Source organism: Oenanthe melanoleuca, chromosome 22 (assembly GCF_029582105.1).
Source record: "Oenanthe melanoleuca isolate GR-GAL-2019-014 chromosome 22, OMel1.0, whole genome shotgun sequence".
Classification (NCBI taxonomy): Eukaryota; Metazoa; Chordata; class Aves; order Passeriformes; family Muscicapidae; genus Oenanthe; species Oenanthe melanoleuca.
The window spans coordinates 1,212,827-1,232,519 of record NC_079355.1 but is presented as its reverse complement, the minus strand read 5'-3'; the positions used below and the strand labels follow the sequence as shown (position 1 = coordinate 1,232,519).

Genomic DNA, 19,693 nt, shown 5'->3' with positions numbered 1-19,693 from the left:
GACCCAATGGAAGTGGCTCAAGAGGGCAAAACAATCATGGAGATTGGAAAAAAATCCCAAAGCTAAAAACCATCCCAAAAATTCCCATTTTTCCCCAAAACCACAGGAATCAGGAAGGAACAGCCCCCAGGGATGGGGAAACTCCTGGGAGTTCCCAACCCAAAATCCCATTCATTGTGACAAACCACCCAGGATTAATTCTAGAGCCTAATTCCCACTTTTTTGGATGGAGAATTCTCCCAAATCCCGAATTTTGGAGGCACAGACCTTGAGGATCTCCAGGACCTCGTCTGCCTTTTTCTGGGACACGATGGCGTCGTCGTAGAAGCGGCTGAGCTGCCGCTGCAGCCAGAAGGCGTCGATGTCCCGGGGGTGCAGGTCCTTCTTCTTGGAGCTCATCAGCTCCCCTGCAGCCACCAGCTGGGAAACCCCAAAATCCACATTATTTATGGAGTTTGGGGACTCCAAATCCCAAAAAACCCCATTAAAATCCCTAAAAATTCCATGAAAATCCCATTATTCTCAAAGTTTTGATGTCCCGGGGGTGCAGGTCCTTCTTCTTGGAGCTCATCAGCTCCCCTGCAGCCACCAGCTGGGAAACCCCAAAATCCACATTATTTATGGGCTTTGGGGACTCCAAATCCCAAAAAACCCCATTAAAACCCCATTAAATTCCATTAAAATAGCATCAAATCCCATTATTCTCTGAGTTTCAATGTCCCGGGGGTGCAGGTCCCTCTTCTTGGAGCTCTGCTGCCAAAAAGTAGGAAATCCCAAAAATTTCCATTATTCCTGGGGTTTGGGGACTCCAAATCCCAAAAAACCCCATTAAAATCCCTAAAAATTCCATTAAAATCCCATTATTCTCAAGGTTTTGATGTCCCGGGGGTGCAGGTCCTTCTTCTTGGAGCTCATCAGCTCCCCTGCAGCCACCAGCTGGGAAACCCCAAAATCCACATTATTTATGGAGTTTAGGGACACCAAATCCCAAAAAATCCCATTAAAACCCCATTAAATTCCATTAAAATAGCATTAAATCCCATTATTCTCTGAGTTTCAATGTCCTGGGGGTGCAGGTCCCTCTTCTTGGAGCTCTGCTGCCAAAAATTAGGAAATCCCAAAAATTTCCATTATTCCTGGGGTTTGGGGACTCCAAATCCCAAAAAACCCCATTAAAATCCCTAAAAATTCCATGAAAATCCCATTATTCTCAAGGTTTTGATGTCCCGGGGGTGCAGGTCCTTCTTCTTGGAGCTCATCAGCTCCCCTGCAGCCACCAGCTGGGAAACCCCAAAATCCACATTATTTATGGAGTTTGGGGACTCCAAATCCCAAAAAACCCCATTAAAATCCCTAAAAATTCCATGAAAATCCCATTATTCTCAAAGTTTTGATGTCCCGGGGGTGCAGGTCCTTCTTCTTGGAGCTCATCAGCTCCCCTGCAGCCACCAGCTGAGAAACCCCAAAATCCACATTATTTATGGAGTTTGGGGACACCAAATCCCAAAAAATCCCATTAAAACCCCATTAAATTCCATTAAAATAGCATCAAATCCCATTATTCTCTGAGTTTCAATGTCCCGGGGGTGCAGGTCCTTTTTTCTGGAGCTCTGCTGCCAAAAAGTAGGAAATCCCAAAAATTTCCATTATTCCTGGGGTTTGGGGACTCCAAATCCCAAAAAAACCCATTAAAATCCCTAAAAATTCCATGAAAATCCCATTATTCTCAAAGTTTTGATGTCCCGGGGGTGCAGGTCCTTCTTCTTGGAGCTCATCAGCTCCCCTGCAGCCACCAGCTGGGAAACCCCAAAATCCACATTATTTATGGGCTTTGGGGACTCCAAATCCCAAAAAACCCCATTAAAATCCCTAAAAATTCCATGAAAATCCCATTATTCTCAAAGTTTTGATGTCCCGGGGGTGCAGGTCCTTCTTCTTGGAGCTCATCAGCTCCCCTGCAGCCACCAGCTGGGAAACCCCAAAATCCACATTATTTATGGAGTTTAGGGACACCAAATCCCAAAAAATCCCATTAAAACCCCATTAAATTCCATTAAAATAGCATTAAATCCCATTATTCTCTGAGTTTCAATGTCCTGGGGGTGCAGGTCCCTCTTCTTGGAGCTCTGCTGCCAAAAAGTAGGAAATCCCAAAAATTTCCATTATTCCTGGGGTTTGGGGACTCCAAATCCCAAAAAACCCCATTAAAATCCCTAAAAATTCCATTAAAATCCCTAAAAATTCCATGAAAATCCCATTATTCTCAGGGTTTTGATGGCCTGCAGGTGCAGGTCCTTCTTCTTGGAGCTCATCAGCTCCCCTGCAGCCACCAGCTGGGAAACCCCAAAATCCACATTATTTATGGAGTTTGGGGACACCAAATCCCAAAAAATCCCATGAAATCCCATTAAAACCCCATAAATTCCATTAAAATAGCATTAAATCACATTAAATTCCCACTAAAATCCTATTAAATTCCATTAAAATAATAAAAAAAACCCATTAAAATCCCATAAAATCCTGTTAATATCCTGTTAAGCTCCCGTTATTCTCAGGGTTTCCATGTCCTGAGGATGCAGGTTCTTTTCTTTGGAGCTCATCAGCTCCCCTGCAGCCACCAGCTGGGAAATCCCAAAAATTCACATTATCCCTGAGGTTTGGGGACAGCAAATCCCAAAAAATCCCATTAAAATAGCATTAAATCCCATTAAAACCTCATTATTTCCCATTATTCCTGGGAATTTGGGTGGAACTGGAACATTTAGGGACATGAAATCCCATAAGAATCCCATAAAAATCCCACAAAATTCTCAAAAATCCCATAAAAATCCCCATAAAAATCCCCAAAAATCCCATAAAATCCCAACAATTCCCATTTCCATGCCCAGAATTCCCAAAATTCCCAAACTCACGTTGGCTGACAGGGTGCAGCGCACCACGGCCTCGTCGCCCTCCAGGTCGTCGTCGGACGCCTCGTCCCGAACCTCGCCGTAAATGTCCTCGTCCCCCTCCTGTGGGACACCCCAAAATCCTTTTGTGCACCAAAATCCCCTTTTTTACCCCTTTTTTCCATCCAAAATACCCCATTTTGATTCCTTTTTCCCATCCAAAAATCCCATTTTTACCCCTTTTTTCCGTCTCAAAATTCCTTTTTCCCGTCCAAAAATCCCATTTTTACCCTCTTCTCCCACCCAAAATCCCTACTTTCTTCTGACCAAAAATCCCTTTTTTATCCCTTTTTTCCATCCTAAAATCCTACTTTTATCCTTTCTTCCCAGCCAAAAAATCCCATTTTTATTCCTCTTCTCCCCGCCAAAATCCCTTTTTTACTTTACCACTCAAAATCCCTTTAGTATCCCTTTTTTCTGCCTAAAACTCCCCTTTTATCTCTTTTTTCTACCCAAAAATCCCATCTTTACCCATCTTTTCCCTCCAAATACTCCCTTTTTCCTGACTAAAAATCCCATTTTTATCCCTTTTTTCCATCCAAAAATCCCCTTTTTATTCCTCTTTTCCCACCCAAAATCTCCTTTTTTGTCCAAAAATCCCCATTTTTATTCCTCTTAACCCTCAAAATCCCTCTTTTCCCTCAAAAATCCCATTTTTATCCCTTTTTTTCTGATCAAAAATCCCTTTTTTATCCCTATTTTTGGTCCAGGTCTATCCTGTACCTCCTCATCGGACTCGAACTGCACGTTCACCCCGTAGGTCTCGTCAATGTTGTCATCTGCAGGGAACAGGCACAGGAATCACTGGGAATTCACCAGGAATTAACCAGGAATTCATTGGGAATCACTGGAAATCCACTGGGAACTCACTGGGAATTTGGCTTGGATTTCACCAGGAATTGATGGGAATTGCTGGGAACCAACCGGGAATTCACCAGGAATTCACTGGGAATTTACTGGGAATTCACCAGGAATCTCTGGGAATCACTGGGAATTACTGGGAATTCACTGGGAATTTACTGGGAATTCACCAGGAATCTCTGGGAATTTACTGGGAGTTCACTGGGAATCACCAGGACTCACTGGGAATTAATCAGGAATTAACTGGGAATCACCGGGAATTCACCGGGAATTAACCAGGAATTCACCAGGAATTCACCAGGAATTCATTGGGAATCACTGGGAATTTACCAGGAATTCATTGGGAATCACCGGCAATCTCTGGGAATTACTGGGAATTCACTGGGAATCATTAGGAATTACTGGGAATGTGGCATGGAATTCACTGGGAATCACCAGGAATTATTGGGAATTAACTGGGAATTACCAGGAATCACCAGGAATTCACTGGGAATTACTGGGAATCATCGGGGAAAAGAAATCGCAAAAAAAATCGCGAAAGAACAAAAATAAAACTTAAAAATATAAATATAAAAATAATTTTTAAATCCCAAAAAAACTTGAAAAAATCCCCCGAAAACAATAATAAAAAAATTATGGAAAATCACCAAAACAAATCCTAAAAGAATCCCAAAAATTCACCAAAATATCCTAAAACATCCCAAAAAATCCCAAAAATCTCCAAAAAAATCCTCCCAAAATACCAAAAAAATCTCCAAAAAAATCCTCCCAAAACCAAAACACAATTAAACATTTATAGATATATAAAATCCTAAAAAAACCCCGAAAGCAAAAAAATAATTCCAAATTAACGTGAAAAAATTGCGAAAAATTGCCAAAAAAAAAAATCGCAAAGGTCAAGAAAAATATCCCTAAAAAATAGCAGAAGAAAGTGAAAAAACAAAAATAAATAAATATATACTTATATATATATACAGAAATATTTTATAAATGCCAAAAAATCTTGAAAAAAATCTGCCAAAAAAAACCCAAAATCACGAAAAAAATCGCCAAAAAATCCTTAAAAAATGGCAAAAAATTGGCTAAAAATGGCCAAAAAAAATCCTAAAAATTCCAAAAAAATTCCCAAAAATTTCACAATTCCTACCAATGTCCTTACCCATGTTCTGGATGTCCTTGTCCCCGCCGTAGTCGGTGATTTTCTTGCCCAGGTTGACCAGCACGTGGTAGCGCGTGTCGTCCGTGGGGCCCAGCAGCAGCTCCACCTCCTTGCGCCGCTCCTTGTCCCGCAGCTTCTCGTTCTTGAGCACGGCCAGCACCTCGTCTGCAGCGCCACACAGGATGTCCCGGGGCTGGGGGAGCCACAGGGAGGGATGGGCTGAGCTGGGAGGGATGGGCTGAACTGGGAAGGATCATCTGGAACGGGGAATTCTGAGCCCAAACTGGGAATTCTGAGCCCAAACAGCCACACAGGATATCCCGGGGCAAGATGGGAGAGGGAAAGGGGAATGCTGATCCTAAACTGGGAATGCTGATCTCAAACTGGGAATTCTCACCCGAGACTGGGAATCCCCATCCTGGACTGCAAATGCTCATCCCGGACTGTGAATTCCCATCCTGGACTGGGAATTCTGATCCAGAACTGAGAATACCCATCCTGGACTGGGAATGTTCATCCCGGACTGGGAACTCTCATCCCGGACTGGGAATGCCCATCCTGGGCTGGGAATTCTGCTCCAGGGCTGGGAATACCCACCCTGGATTGGGAATACCCATCCTGGACTGGGAATGCCCATCTCAAACTGAGAATTCTGCTCCAGTACCAGGAATGCCCATCCCAGACTGGGAATTCCCATCCCCAGGCTCTGTGAGAACCAAAGGTGGCTCTGAGTGGGAATGGCTGCGAGGGAGGGGAGAGAGCGAAGGGAAAATGTCCATGAGGGAACTGGGACATTCCTGGATCCCTGCAATGGGATGGGACTGAAGGTCTCTCCCAACCCAAACCAATCCAGGATTCCATGAGAAGATTTAGATGGGATTTTGGGAAGGAATTCTCCATTTGGGGGTGAGGAGGAGCTGGGATGGAATTCCCAGAGCAGCTGGGATCCCTGGAAGTGTCCCCAAGACCAGGCTGGAGCCACCTGGGACAGTGGAAAGTGTGGGACCCATGGTGGGACTGGATCCAATCCAGGATTCCATGTGCAGGTTTAGATGGGATTTTGGGAAGAAATATAGGGTGAGGGGCTGGGATGGAATTCCCAGAGGAGATGTGGCTGCCCCTGAATCCCTGCAAGTGTCCCTCAGTCCAGGCTGGACCCACCTGATCCTGTGGAAAACATCTCAGCTCATGGTGGGACTCCCAACCCAACCCATCCCACACATCCCAAACCCTCTCCTGTGGGATCACAGGGCTGCACTCCCCCATCCCAGAGGTGACTCCCCAAACCCCAGGGGTGCTCCCAGGCTCACCTGGTCCCCCAGGGCTGCCTGGATGAAGCTCAGCAGGACCTCGTAGGTCTCTCGTGTCTCCTTGGTTTTGGGTTTGTAGATGATCCCCACCATCTCGTCGATGCCCTCGGACAGCAGCGTGTACCCCTTCATCTTGTTGATGTCGTGCCTGTCCTCATCCCGCTTCCTCCTCCTGGAAAAACGGCAAAAAAACAGGAATTAGAGGTGCTCACAACCCAAATCCAGCTTTTCCAGACCACTTTATTCCCAAAATAAAGCAAGAAAATTGATTTATTTTCATTTTTCGCTATAATCGGCAGCTCTGAGCTAGGTGAGGTTGGAGCTTTAGGTTTTCCAGTTCAAATATTCCCAAAAATCTTGGAGAAGAAAAAGCTCTAAGGAGATCCCAGAGTTCTTTTCCAGAGCTTGAAGGGGCTCCAGGAGAGGGATTGGGAGAAGGGATGGAGGAACAGGACACAGGGAATGGGAATTCCCAGTTTTCCACTCACTTGGCCCTTCTCTCCTCCTGCATCTGGGGTTTGGTTCTCTGGGCCTTGTCCCCCATGCGTGTCCCCTCGAGTTTCCCCACCAGGGACAGCACCTCCCCCGTGGGCTCATCCCGGCGCGTGCGGTCGATCAGCGAGCGGTCGGCTTGCAGCACGAGGTTGGAGTTCTGGGAAATGAAAAAAAACAGGGAAAATGGGACGTGGTGAGGGGGAGAGGGTGGAAATGGGGTGGAGAGGGTGTGAAATGGGGCCGGGAGAAGTGTCAGGGGTCCCAAAGTGGGACTGGGGGGGTATCAGAATGGGGCTGAGGGTGGTCAGGGGGTCCCAAAATGGGGCTGAGGGGGACTCTGAGGGTCCCAGGAGGAGGCTGAGGGACCTGAAATGGGTCCCAAAATTGGGGTTGAAGGGACTCACGGTACCGGGGTGAGTTCACAGAAACGGGAGGGGATTCAGGGCACCGAGCCCGTACTCACCGCCTTGTACTCGTACTGCAGGCTACGGGCGGTTACATCCGCCATGGCTGCACCGGGAGCGGGAGCGGGACCGGGAGCGGGAACGGAAACCGGAGCGCGGCCCGACGAGGCCGCGCCGCAGCCGCACCGGAAGCTCCCTCAGCAGAACGTCCGGGTCAGGCGGAAACGGCGGCGCGACCCGGAAGTGCGAATAATCCCGCGGGAGGAAGGCTCCGCCCATTCCTCATTCGGATTGGTGGATACACGGTAAACCCCGCCCCTTTACCGAGAATTGTCTGTGATTGGCCGGGCAGCCAGCCCGCCACGTTTTGATTGACGTTTAAGGGCCTGAGGGTTTCAAAAAGGGGGCGGGGCTGGGGGGCGTGGTCACAGCGAAGGCCGCCGCTTCCTATTGGTTTTTTGGCCACGCCCCCTGCTACAGATCACGCCCTATTCCGGTGAGGCCACACGTGGTGCCCAAAGGGGGGACGCGACACCCCCAAATTGTCCTCAAAGGCCTCCCTGTGTCCCAAGGGGTGCTCTGGTCACCCCCAAATTGTCCCCAAGGGCCTCCCTGTGTCCCAAGGGGGGCTCATTGTCCCCACTGGGCATTGGGGGGTTCCTGGGGATTGGGGGATACCCGAGCACTGTGGGGTCCCTGGACATTAGTAGGGGACCCTGAGCATCGAGGGGTACCTGCGTCCTGTGGCATCTCTGGGCATCGGGGGGTCCCTGGACATTGAGGGGTCCCTGGGCATCGAGGGGTACCCCGGCACTGGGGGGGTCCCTGGGCATTGGGGGTACCCGAGCATCGTGGGGTCCCTGGGCACTGGGGGAGTCTTTGGGCATTTTGGGGTCTCTAGGCACTGGGGGTGTCCCTGGGCACTGGGGGGGTCTCTGGGTCCCCACCCAGGGCTGTGTCCCTGGGCATTTCAGGGTGACAGAGGTGACAGGGACGCGGGCACAGCCTCTCTCTCCCCGGTGCCACCTCGGCGCTGGCTTTGGGGACACAGCTCGGTGCCATCTGCCCGGTGCGGTGCCCGCTGCGCGTGCCCTCGTTATCTCTGCCCCGTTAATTAGCGGAGCGCGGTGCCAGTGCCTGGAGAGGTGCCCGCCGGCCGTGCCAGCTGGGCCGTGCCCCAGCAGGGATGTCACCACGTGTCACTTGTCCTGTCGCTGGAGGTGACCTGGCCGTGCTGCAGCACCAATGGTGCCCGAGGGCTTCGTCCTCGTCCTCTCCTTCCTCATCCTCACCGGGACAGGGATCCTGGGAATGAACCCCAGGAGTGGCACCGGGAATGGCACTGGAAATGATACCGGGAATGGGCCCAGGGGACCTAAAAAGAAAAACTGAACTGGGATTGCCCAAACTGGGCTGAACTGGGATGGGCAGAGTTGGACTGGGGTTGGGCAGCCTGGGCTGAACAGGGCTGAGCTGAGCCAAACTGGGATTGGCCAAAGTGAGCTGAACAGGGGTGAAAAGAACTGAACTGGGACTGGTCAAATTGAACTGGACTGGGATGAGCTGAGCCAAACTGAGGTGGGCTGAGCCTGATTAAGCTGGGTTGAACTGAGCCAAACTGGGCTGAGTAAAACCAGGCTGAGCTGAGCCAAGCCAGGCCAATGAAGCCAGGCAGGGCTGACCTGGGTTAAACCAAGCTGGGCTGAGCAAACCTGGGCTGAGCTGAGCCTGGTTAAGGTGGCCTGAACTGGGCTGAGCCCAACTGGGACACCCCAAACTGGGCTGAGCCAAGAACTGGGCTGAGCCGAGTCTGGTTAAGCCAAGCCAGGCCAGTGGGGCTGAAATGGGCTGAACTGGGCTGAATCCAACCGGGACACCCCAAACCGGGCTGAGCCAAGAACTGGGCTGAGCTGAGCCTGACTGAACCAAGCCAGGCCACTGCGGCTGCACTGGGCTGGCGGGTTCTGGATCCGACCCAAACCGACCCGAGCTGGGCTGGGTTGAGCCTTGTTGTGCCAACTGGTTCGAGCAAGACCCGACTGGTTCCGAGCCGATCTGAGCCGAGCAGTTCCGAGCGGCCGCAGCTCGGACTGGACCCCGGTCCGACGGAACCCGAGCGGTTCCGATCCGATCAGAGCCGCCCCGAGCGGTCCCAAACGCTTCCGATCCTGCGGGGGCGGACCCGAGCGGTTCCGAGCGGTTCCGACCTGACCCGACCCGACCCGCGCCCCCCTACCCTGAGGGGGCCCGTGACGTCACGGCTGGGCGGGGCCGCGCGGAGCCGCGCGGCGCGCTCCCGCCGCCGCCCCTCACGGCCGCTCCCGCCTCCCGCGCCCCGGCCGGGCCCCCCCGCGCCCCCCGCCCCGCTCCGCCGCCTCCCCGCCTCCCTCCGCCGCCCCGCCCGGACCCCGCCGGGCCCCCGCCCCCTGCCGCCCCGCCCGGGCTGCCCCCCCCGAGCCCCCCGCCCCTCACGGCCGCCTCCCGCCCCGCTGCTGCCGCCGCCGCCGCCGCCGCGCCCTGAGGTGAGTGCCCCCCCTCCCCGCCCCGCCCCGGTATTGTTGTGGCGGAGCCGCGGGGGCGGGAGGAGGAGGAGGAGGAGGCGCTTTGTTCCTCCCGGTACCGGGATCGTCACCGGCTCCCCCCCACCCGTGCATGGGGGGCCGGGATCTCCCCCTCCGCCGCGCGGGTCCGTCGGTGCTCCGGGAGCCCCCCCACGATACAGGCGACAGGAAAGCGGCGGGGATTCGGGTGGCTCTGGGGACCCCCGAGATGGGAGGGCACCGCCGTGGGGTCCCCGGGGTGGCACCGCCGTGAGCCCCCCCCGGCCGGGGCCGCGCGCCCCGGGCCCCTCAGGACACCCCGGGTGTCCAGCGCCGGACTCGGGCACGGCGGGGACCCCGGCCTGCTGTTGTACCCTGAGGGTGCCTGTCCCCAACGTGGGCACCCCGCCGTGCCCAGGGCACCCCAGCTTTGCCCGTGGCACCCCGCTGGTGGCCAGGACGCGCCGGCCGCGTCTGTGGCCTGTGGCACCCTCGCTGTGCTTTTGTCCGTGTGGCCGTGCCTGTTGCACCCCGGCTGTGCCTGTTGAACCCCGGCCGTGCCCGCGGCTGCTTGGCCGTTCCTGCGGCGCACGGGCTGTGCCCGGGGCACCCCGGATTGGCCTGGGGCACCCCGACTGTGCCCACCGCACCCCGGATTGGCCTGTGGCACCCCAGATTTATCTGTTGTGCCCCGATTTTGCCCGTGGCTCCCTGATTTTGCCCGTGGCTCCCCGATTTTGCCCGTGGCGCCCCAGCTGTGCCCAAGGCACCCTGGTGGCCAGGCCCCTGACACCCCATATTTGCCTGTGGGACCCCGACTTTCCCTGTGGCACCCCAACTCTGGCCGTGGCACCCCAGATGTGACCGTGGCACCCCAGATGTGTCCGTGGCATCCCAGATGTAACCGTGGCACCCCAGATGTGACCGTGGCACCCCAGATGTGTCTGTGGTATCCCAGATGTTCCTGTGGCACCCCGGCTATGCCCATTACACCCCAACTGTGCCCCGTGACACCCCAGATGTGCCCCGTGACACGCCACATGTGCCCCGTGACACCCGAGATGTGCCCCTGGCACCCCAGCTGTGGCCGTGCCACCCTCACCCCCCGCCCCAGGAAGCCCGGTCGGGGTGTCCCCCATTCCCACGCCCGTTCCCGGCCCCCCACCCTCCCGGAAATCCTTCCCGAGCCGTCACTGGGAGCCCCCCCGAGCCCCCCCAACTTCCTGCTTCCCGCCGGGCAGGACAGAACAATTGCCGGCCGCATCCTGCCCGGCGCGGGGCAGAGCGGGGGGGCACGGCGGGGGCAGCCCCGGGGCACCGGGAGCGCCCGGGCAGGACGCGGGGGGGTGGGAAGCGGCCGGGCTCCGTTTCCTGCCCGGTGAGGAGGGGCCGGAGCGGGGTGGGGAAGGCTCGGGGTGTCCCCGGGGCGTGGGGTGCCCCCAGCCTCGTGACAGCGCTGCCTCAATGCCGCCTTGTCCCCGCGCCGCCCGCGTGACGCCGCCGCTGCCCCGCGGCGCTGACCGGGCCCCGGCGGGGCCGTGTCCCCCCCCAGGGACCCCGCGGTGTGCCCCGCACCCCGGCGCCATGGCCCCCCGCCGGCCGCTGGCCCTCGCCGCGCTGCTGCTGCTGCTGCTGCTGCTACTGGCCCTCGTCACCTCTGCCACCGCCGCTGGGGCCACCGGGGCGTCCTGGAGTGCTGTGCCCAGGAGGACTGTCCCCTACGCGGGTGAGTGCCGGGGGGGCTCGGGGACAGTGGGGGCGCTGCTTGTGTCGCTTGTCACCGTGGTGGCTGTTGTCCCACCCCAGAGTTTGTCAGCATTGGGGGGTGAGTGGGTGTCTCCCCAAAACTGGAGTCTGTGGGAGCACAGGGGGACATGCAGGGATGCTGCTCTGTGTCCCCAGTCCTGTGCCAGGGCCTGGGGGCCACTGCCCTGTGCCATGTCCCCTGCCCATCCCTGTGCCGTGTGCCCTGTCCCCATCCCACTGCCGTGTCCCCATCCCTGTTTCCAGTCCCCTGTCCCCATCCCCCTACCAGATCCTTTGTCCTATCCCTCCTCCATGTCCCCTGTGCCCACGCCCTGCCACCATCCCGTCCCATCCGTCTGCCGTGTCCCGTGTCCCATCCCTCTGCCGTTTCCTGTCCCCACGCCCTGCCATCATCCTGTCCCATCCCTCGGCCATGTCCTGTGTCCCCATCCCTCTGCCACATCCCCCTGCCCTGCCAGCACCCCGAGATTCCGTCCTCGTCTCATGCCAGCAGCCTCTGTCCCTGTCTTGCGCTGTCACCTTGTGTCCCTGAGCCGTGCCAACTCCCTGTCCCTGTGCCATGCCTTGTGTCCCCATTCCCCTGTCCCCATGTGGTGGCAGTGCCCCCTGTTCTCTATCCCTGTCCCATGCCATGTCCCATGTCCCCCATCCCAGACCTCACCCCTCTGCTATGCCACTGTCCCGTGCCTGAGACTTTGGTCCCTTTGCTGTGTTACTGTCCCCATGCTGTCCGCATGTCATCCCTGTCCCTGTGCAGTGTCCATTGTCCCCACACCCTGGACTCCCACTGTCCCTGTGCAGTGTCCCCTGTCCCCACACCATGTCCCCCACCCTCAGCCGTGCCGCTGTCCCTGTGCTGCCCCCGTGCCGTGCCAGCCCCGTGTCACTGTCCCCGCCTGGGGGCCCTGGCGCTGTCCCGTCAATGGTTCCTTTCTGCGGGGCCCGGGGGTGGCCGGGGGGCGTGGGGGGGGCCAAGGGGTCTCTGCAAAGGCCACTGTGTTCGGCCAGCGCTGGTGACAAAGGGACCTTTGTGTGCCACGGGGCCGGGGGGGTCCAGCGGGGGCGGGGGGTGCGCGAGGGTCCCTGCCTTGGGTCCCTGTGGCCCTGCAGAGCTGAGGGGGGCTCCCAGCTCAGTGTCCCTGTCCCCACAGAGCTGTGGCTGGGATCTGGCGGGGGCTGTGGGTGCTGTGGCTGGGATCTGGCAGGGGCTGTGGGTGCTGTGGATGTCCACAGATCTGTGGGTGGGATCTGGCAGGGGCTGTGGGTGCTGTGGCTGGGATCTGGCAGGGGCTGTGGGTGCTGTGGATGTCCACAGATCTGTGGTGTCCCAGCCCGTGTCCCTGTCCCCACAGAGCTGCGGGACACGGCCAGGCGCTTCTCTCAGGGCGGGGTCTCTCACTACCTGACGCTGCTGCTGGACGAGGCCGAGGGGCTGCTCTACGTGGGTGCCCGTGAGGCCGTGTTCGCCCTGGCCGCCGGCACCGTGGAGCTCAAGGCGGCGGTGAGCACCTGGGACACCCCAAAAATGGGGGGGTTTGGGGTGGGGGGGTGACATCCCAGCCCTGACCCCTCTGCCCCCCAGATCTCTTGGGAGGCACCCATGGAGAAGAAGGCGGAGTGCGTGCAGAAGGGCAAGAACAACCAGGTGGGCACAGGGGTGTGGGTGGTTTGGGGCACCATGCCAGCTCCAGTGGCCCTGTCCCTGTGCCATGCTCTGTGTCCTAGTGTCCTGCCAGCTCCAGTGGCCCTGTCCCTGTGTCCCTGTGCTGTGCCAGCTCTAGTGTCCCTGTCCATGCCCTGTGTCCCCATGCCATGCCCCATTCCCCTGTCCCCAAGTGGTGGCAGTACCCCGTGCTCTATCCCTGTCCTGTGCCAGTGTCCCCTGTCCCTATGCCCTCTGCTATGGCACTGTCCCGTGCTTGATTGGTCCCTTCACTGTGCCACTGTCCCCATGCTGTCCTCATGTCCCCACACCTGGAACCATCATCCCTGTACCTGTGGAGTGTCCCTTGTCCCCACACCCTGGACTCCCACTGTCCCTGGGCAGTGTCCCTTGTCCCCAGACCCCCCTGGCTGTGTTGTCACCCCTCTAATGTCCCTGTGTCCCCTCCCAGACCGACTGCTTCAACTACGTGCGCTTCCTGCAGAGCTACAACAGCTCCCACCTGTACGCCTGCGGCACCTACGCCTTCCAGCCCAAGTGCACCTACATCGTGAGTGGGGGGCCCCAAACACAGGGGTCCCCAATTCCCCCTGCCCTCACCTGGCCCTGAGGCCCTGCAGGGTGGCCTTGTCCCAGGGGCTGGCATTTAGAGGTGCCCAGGGATGGTTTTATGTCTGTGAGGGCAGATTGAGGTGTCTCCTGTGCACTTGGGTTGTCCTAGATGGGTCATCTTGGAGGGTCCCTGTCCCCAGGGTGGTCCCTGTCCCCGGAGCAGGTCACCCAGGGGTGTCCCTGTGTCCCAGAGAATCATGGATGTGAGTGTCCTTGTCCTCATAAAGTGTCCCTGTGATCATCATCCAGGGGTGTCCCTATCCTCAGGAGAGTGGTCCAGGGATGTCCCTGTCCCCAGGAGCATCATCCAGGGTTGTCCCTGTCCCTCATCCAGTGATGTCCCTGTCTCCAGGACTGTCCCTGTCCCAGAAGGATCATCCAGGGGACTTCCTGTCCCCCCTGGAGGGCTGTCCCTGTGTCCAGGAGGGTGCCCAGGGCTGTCCCTGTCCCCTGGAGGGGTGTCCCTGTACCTGGGCCCAGTCTGGGTGAGGGGGACATGACTCAGTGCCCCCCACCCACTCCTGTGCCCCCCCAGGAGCTGTCTGGCTTCAGCCTGGACCCGGTGGCATTCGAGGACGGCAAAGGCAAATGTCCCTACGACCCCACCAAGGGCCACACCGGCCTCATCGTGGGTAGGTGACATCTCTGGGGTCCTGGGGGTGCCCCCTGTGCCTGTCACCCCCCTTAACCCCCTCCCTCACAGACGGGGAGCTCTACTCTGCCACCTTCAACAACTTCCTGGGCACGGAGCCCGTCATCCTGCGCAACCTGGGCCCGCACTACTCCATGAAGACAGAGTACCTGACCTCCTGGCTCAACGGTGGGCACGGCAGGGACGGGGGCACGGGCATGGGGAGGGTACGGGGCACAGCAGGGACAGGGGCATAGGGAGGGCACAGGGACAGGGGCACGGGGAGGGCACAGGGCACAGCAGGGGACAGGGGCACAGGGCATGGCACAGGGGCACAGGGAGGGCACAGGGCCATGTCCCGCCCCTGTGACACTGTGCTTTCACAGAGCCCCACTTCGTGGCGTCGGCCTTCGTGCCCGAGAGCGCGGGCAGCGGCAGCGGCGACGATGACAAGGTTTACTTCTTCTTCAGCGAGCGCGCCGTCGAGTACGACTGCTACGCCGAGCAGGTGGTGGCACGGGTGGCACGGGTCTGCAAGGTACGGGCACACCTGGGACACCTGGGACACCTGGGGACACCTGGAGCTGGTTGAGGGGCGGGAAGTTGGCATGGATGGGTTTGGGCAGTGCTGGCAGTGTTGGGTTTGGGCACCTCAATGTGTCATCTGTGCCAAGCATGGCAGGGAATGGGCGTGGAATTAACATGGTTTTATTACCATTTTTATTATTATTGTTATTGATATTATTATCGTGAACTATCGTTATGAAGCCAAAGCATTTTTATTTGTATTTTTATTACTGTTGTTATTGTTATCATGAAACTAACATTCCTACTAATGTTTTTAATACTGTTGCCATTATATTAATACATTTATATCAGTATTTTCACCACTGTTATTACTATATTAATTCATTTCTATTAATATTTTCATTAATGGTATTGTTATATTAATTAATTTTATTAATATTTTATTATTATCATCATTATTTTCAGGTCAATGCATTTCTATTAATATTTCCATTTTTATTATTATTATTATAATCACAATGAAACTAATGCATTTCTACTAATATTTCTAGCATTATTATAATTATTATTATTAACATCATGAGATTAATGCATTTCTATTAGTCCTGGTGTCCACAGTGGCCATGGTGATCATGTCCTAGTGCCCATGGTGATCATGTCCTAGTGCCCATGGTGGCTTGTGTCCTGGTGCCTGTGGTGGCCGTGTCCCAGTGCCCATGGTGCCACTGATGATGCAGTGTCCCTGTGCCCGCACTGGCTGTGTGGCAGTGCCCACGGTGCTGTGGTGTCCCCATGCTCGCGGTGGCTGTGTCCCTGTGCCCATAGTGACGCAGTGTCCCTGTGCCCGCACTGCCTGTGTGGCAGTGTCCACGCTGGCCATGTCCCCATGCCCATGGTGATGGCGTGTCCCCGTGCCCATGGTGATGCCGTGTTCCCGTGCCCACGGTGATGCCGTGTCCCCATGCCCATGGTGATGCCGTGTCCCTGTGCCCACGGTGATGCCCTGTCCCCGTGCCCACGGTGATGCCGTGTCCCCGTGCCCATGGTGATGCCCTGTCCCCGTGCCCACGGTGATGCCGTGTCCCTGTGCCCACGGTGATGCCCTGTCCCCGTGCCCACGGTGATGCCGTGTCCCCGTGCCCACGGTGATGCCGTGTTCCCGTGCCCACGGTGATGCCGTGTCCCCATGCCCATGGTGATGCCGTGTCCCCGTGCCCACGGTGATGCCCTGTCCCCGTGCCCACGGTGATGCCGTGTCCCCGTGCCCACGGTGATGCCATGTCCCTGTGCCCACGGTGATGCCGTGTCCCTGTGCCCACGGTGATGCCATGTCCCTGTGCCCACGGTGATGCCGTGTCCCCATGCCCACGGTGATGCCGTGTCCCCGTGCCCACGGTGATGCCGTGTCCCCGTGCCCATGGTGATGCCGTGTCCCTGTGCCCATGGTGATGCCGTGTCCCTGTGCCCATGGTGATGCCGTGTCCCTGTGCCCATGGTGATGCCGTGTCCCCGTGCCCATGGTGATGCCGTGTCCCCGTGCCCGTGCAGGGGGACGTGGGCGGCGCGCGCACGCTGCAGAAGAAGTGGACGTCGTTCCTGAAGGCGCGCCTGGTGTGCTCGGCGCCCGAGCAGCAGCTGCACTTCAACCGCCTGCAGGCCGTGTTCACGCTGCCCGGGGCCCACTGGCAGGACACCGCCTTCTTCGGCGTCTTCCGCGCCCGCTGGTGAGTGCCCAACGTGCCCACAACCCTGGGCACGTGGTGGCTGTGTCCTCATGGACATGGTGGCCTTGCTTTGGTGCCCATGGTGGCTGTGTCCTGGTGCCCATGCTGGCTGTGTCCCTGTCCCCATGCTGGCTGTGTCCCTGTCCCCATGGTGGGTGGCTGTGTCCCTGTGCCCATGGTGGCTGTGTCTCTGTGCCCATGGTGGGTGGCTGTGTCCCTGTGCCCATGGTGGCCGTGTCCTGGTGTTCTCGGTCACCACGGTGGCTGTGTCCCGGTGCCCACTGGCTGCCACCCCGGTGTGCCCACAGGGGGGACGTGGACGTCTCTGCCATCTGCCGCTACCACATCCTGGAGGTGAAGAAGGCCTTCGAGGGGCCCTACAAGGAGTACAGGGAGCAGGCACAGAAATGGGGGCGCTACTCGGGCGAGGTGCCCAGCCCCCGGCCTGGCGCGGTGAGTGGGGCTGGGGGTGCCATTGAGGGGTTGGGATCTGTCTGTGGGGTTGGTAGTGCTCCTGAGGGGTTGGGATCTGTCTGTGGGGCTGGAGGTGCCCCTGAGGAGTTGGGATCTGTCTGTGGGGCTGAGGGTGCTCCTGAGGGGTTGGGATCTGTCTGTGGTGCCCTCCTGAGAGGGGTTTGAGATCCATCTCTGCCATTTTCAGAGGATGTGGGACCCACACCCTGACAGTGCCCCCCATGCCCCAATGGTGCCCCCATGCCCTGACTGAGCCCCGTGCCCCCCCTGCAGTGCATCACGGACTGGCACCGGCAGAACGGCTTCGCCAGCTCCCTGGAGCTGCCCGACAACACGCTCAACTTCGCCAAGAAGCACCCGCTGATGGACGAGCCGGTGCCGCCCCAGCGCGGCCGGCCCCTGCTGCTCAAGAAGGACGCCAACTTCACCCAGCTGGTGGTGGATCGTGTGGCTGGGCTGGACGGGGCCATCTACGAGGTGCTGTTCATCGGCACAGGTAAGGCCAGGGACAGGGGACAGGGGCAGAGGGGACAGAGCACAGAGGGGACAGGGCTCTGAGGAGCAGGGTGCCTTGGGGCGAGCCCCCTGGCGTGCCCTGAGCCCGGTGCCCACCCGCAGGTGACGGCTGGGTGCACAAGGCGCTGGATCTGGGCTCCCGCATCCACCTGGTGGAGGAGCTGCAGGTGTTCGAGCCGGCGCAGCCCGTGGAGAGCCTGGTGCTGGCGGGCACCAAGGTGAGCACGGCGGGGGTGGCGGTGGCACCGCGGCGGCACCGGGCAGCGTCACCTCACCCTGTGTCCCCCTGGCAGAAGCTGCTGTTCGCCGGCTCCCGCCTGCAGGTGGCACAGCTGCCCCTGGCAGACTGCGGGCGCTACCAGTCCTGCACCGACTGCGTGCTGGCACGGGACCCCTACTGCGCCTGGAGCCGCAACGGCAGCGCCTGCGTGCGCACCGACGGGCACAACGGGTACGGGGATGGGCACAACGGGGATGGAAACAAGGGGTGTGGGTAGGGACACAACGGGTACGGGGATGGGTACGGGCACAACGGGGATGGAAACAAGGGGTGTGGGTAGGGACACAACGGGTACGGGGATGGGCACAACGGGGATGGGCACAGTGGGTACAGGCACAAGGGGTACGGGCACAGTGGGTACAGGCACAGGGACAGGGGGACATGGGGACAGGGACAGCACCCAGGGCCCTCTCAGCCTGTGTTTTGGGAAGGGTTCTGCCCCCAGAGGGTGCTGGGCACTGCCCAGGGAATGGGCACAGCCCTGAGGCTGCCAGAACTCCAGCATGGGAATTCGGGGTGTCTGGCAGGGCTCCAGGGTGGGAATTCGGGGTGTCTGGCAGGGCCAGGGGTTGGGTCACTGATCCCTGTGGGTCTCTGGGGAGGGGACACCACAAGGACTCCCCCTCACTGTGCCCTCCCTCTGCAGGTCCCACCTGGTGCAGGACGTGCTGAGCTCCGACACTGGCGCCTGCTCCGTGCCACAGGTGGCCAAGCAAGGTGAGACCCTACTGGTGGCACATGGGTGTCCCTATCCCATGGACCCCATCCCATCCTATCCCATTGATCCCATCCCATGGGTCCCACCCTGCCCGTCCCCTCTGACCCCCCGCTCCCCGCAGGGCCCCTGACCCCCAAGAACGTGACGGTGGTGGCGGGCACAGACCTGGTGCTGACGTGCCGCCTGGGCTCCAACCTGGCGCGGGCTCTCTGGACCTTCGAGGGCCGTGCGCTGGCGGCCGAGCAGGTGCTGGTGCTGGGCGAGGCGCGGCTGCGGGCGCTGGTGGTGCCGGGCGCGGGGGCGCAGCACAGCGGCACGTACCGCTGCCTGGCCGAGGAGCAGGGCGCGCGCCTGCCGGCGCAGGAGTACCGCGTGGCCGTGCTGGCGGGGCCGGGCGCGCCGCTGGAGACGCGGGCGCCGCTGGAGAGCCTGGGCGTGGTGTGGGTGCTGGCCGTGTGCCTGGGCGCGCTGTGCCTGCTGCTGCTGCTGGCCGTGCTGTCGCTGTGGCGCCGGCTGCGCCACGAGCTGGGCAAGGGCGCCAAGGCCATCGAGAGCACGCTGGTGTACCCCATCGAGCTGCCCAAGGAGCCGCCCAGCCCGCGCTTCGCCTCCAGCGCCGCCTCCGACTCGGACGAGAAGCTCTGGGACCCCTCCAGTTATTACTACTCGGACGGCTCGCTCAAGATCGTGCCCGGCCACGCCAGCACGGCCGGCAGCGCCTGCTGCCGCAACGGCGGCCCCGGCGCCGGCTCGCCGCCCGCCGCCATCCCCGGGCAGCCGCTGCACTCGCCCACCCGCATCCACCTGGGCCCCCTGCGCGGCTCGGCCTCCAACGGCTACATCCGGCTGGCGCTGGGCAGCGAGGAGCGCCCGGCCTGCGCCGACCTGGCCGAGGAGCTGCGGCGCAAGCTGCAGCAGCGCCAGCCCCTGCCCGACTCCAACCCCGAGGAGTCGTCGGTGTGAGCGGCGCCTGCCTCGGCTCCGGGGCCGGCGCGGTGCGGGCACGGCACGGCACGGCACGGCACGGCACGGCTGGCACCGGTACCCAGCTGGGATGGACACC

The 19,693-nt window shown here is 58.8% G+C and overlaps 2 protein-coding genes across 3 annotated transcripts in view; one reads left to right on the top strand and one right to left on the bottom strand.

Annotated features, from left to right (window-relative positions):
* SNRNP200 (small nuclear ribonucleoprotein U5 subunit 200) overlaps nucleotides 1-9,323 on the bottom strand; it is a 10,201-nt gene extending 878 nt beyond the window's left edge. The window contains exons 1-7 of the mRNA XM_056508605.1: nucleotides 7,237-9,323; nucleotides 6,767-6,930; nucleotides 6,279-6,450; nucleotides 4,969-5,161; nucleotides 3,672-3,727; nucleotides 2,913-3,011; nucleotides 268-420 (exon numbers count right to left, since the gene is read on the bottom strand). Coding sequence (XP_056364580.1) covers nucleotides 268-420; nucleotides 2,913-3,011; nucleotides 3,672-3,727; nucleotides 4,969-5,161; nucleotides 6,279-6,450; nucleotides 6,767-6,930; nucleotides 7,237-7,281 — 882 coding nt within the window. The 5' untranslated portion in view covers nucleotides 7,282-9,323. The remainder of the gene's footprint in view (nucleotides 1-267; nucleotides 421-2,912; nucleotides 3,012-3,671; nucleotides 3,728-4,968; nucleotides 5,162-6,278; nucleotides 6,451-6,766; nucleotides 6,931-7,236) is intronic.
* A 287-nt stretch (nucleotides 9,324-9,610) lies between these two features.
* SEMA4C (semaphorin 4C) lies at nucleotides 9,611-19,656 on the top strand. 2 transcript variants are annotated; one of them, XM_056508737.1, is made up of 15 exons: nucleotides 9,611-9,699; nucleotides 11,270-11,443; nucleotides 12,837-12,985; nucleotides 13,067-13,129; nucleotides 13,599-13,697; nucleotides 14,295-14,391; nucleotides 14,463-14,579; nucleotides 14,777-14,928; nucleotides 16,467-16,642; nucleotides 16,951-17,095; nucleotides 17,390-17,612; nucleotides 17,735-17,850; nucleotides 17,926-18,083; nucleotides 18,559-18,629; nucleotides 18,752-19,649. In XM_056508737.1, the coding sequence occupies exons 2-15, from the start codon at nucleotides 11,302-11,304 to the stop codon at nucleotides 19,591-19,593; spliced, it is 2,550 nt and encodes an 849-aa protein (XP_056364712.1). In that variant the 5' UTR covers nucleotides 9,611-9,699; nucleotides 11,270-11,301; the 3' UTR covers nucleotides 19,594-19,649. The 2 variants fall into 2 exon arrangements, with proteins under 2 accessions (XP_056364712.1, XP_056364711.1); XM_056508736.1 differs by lacking the exon at nucleotides 9,611-9,699 and having other exon boundaries at nucleotides 11,157-11,443; nucleotides 18,752-19,656.
* The last annotated feature ends 37 nt before the right edge of the window (nucleotides 19,657-19,693 follow it).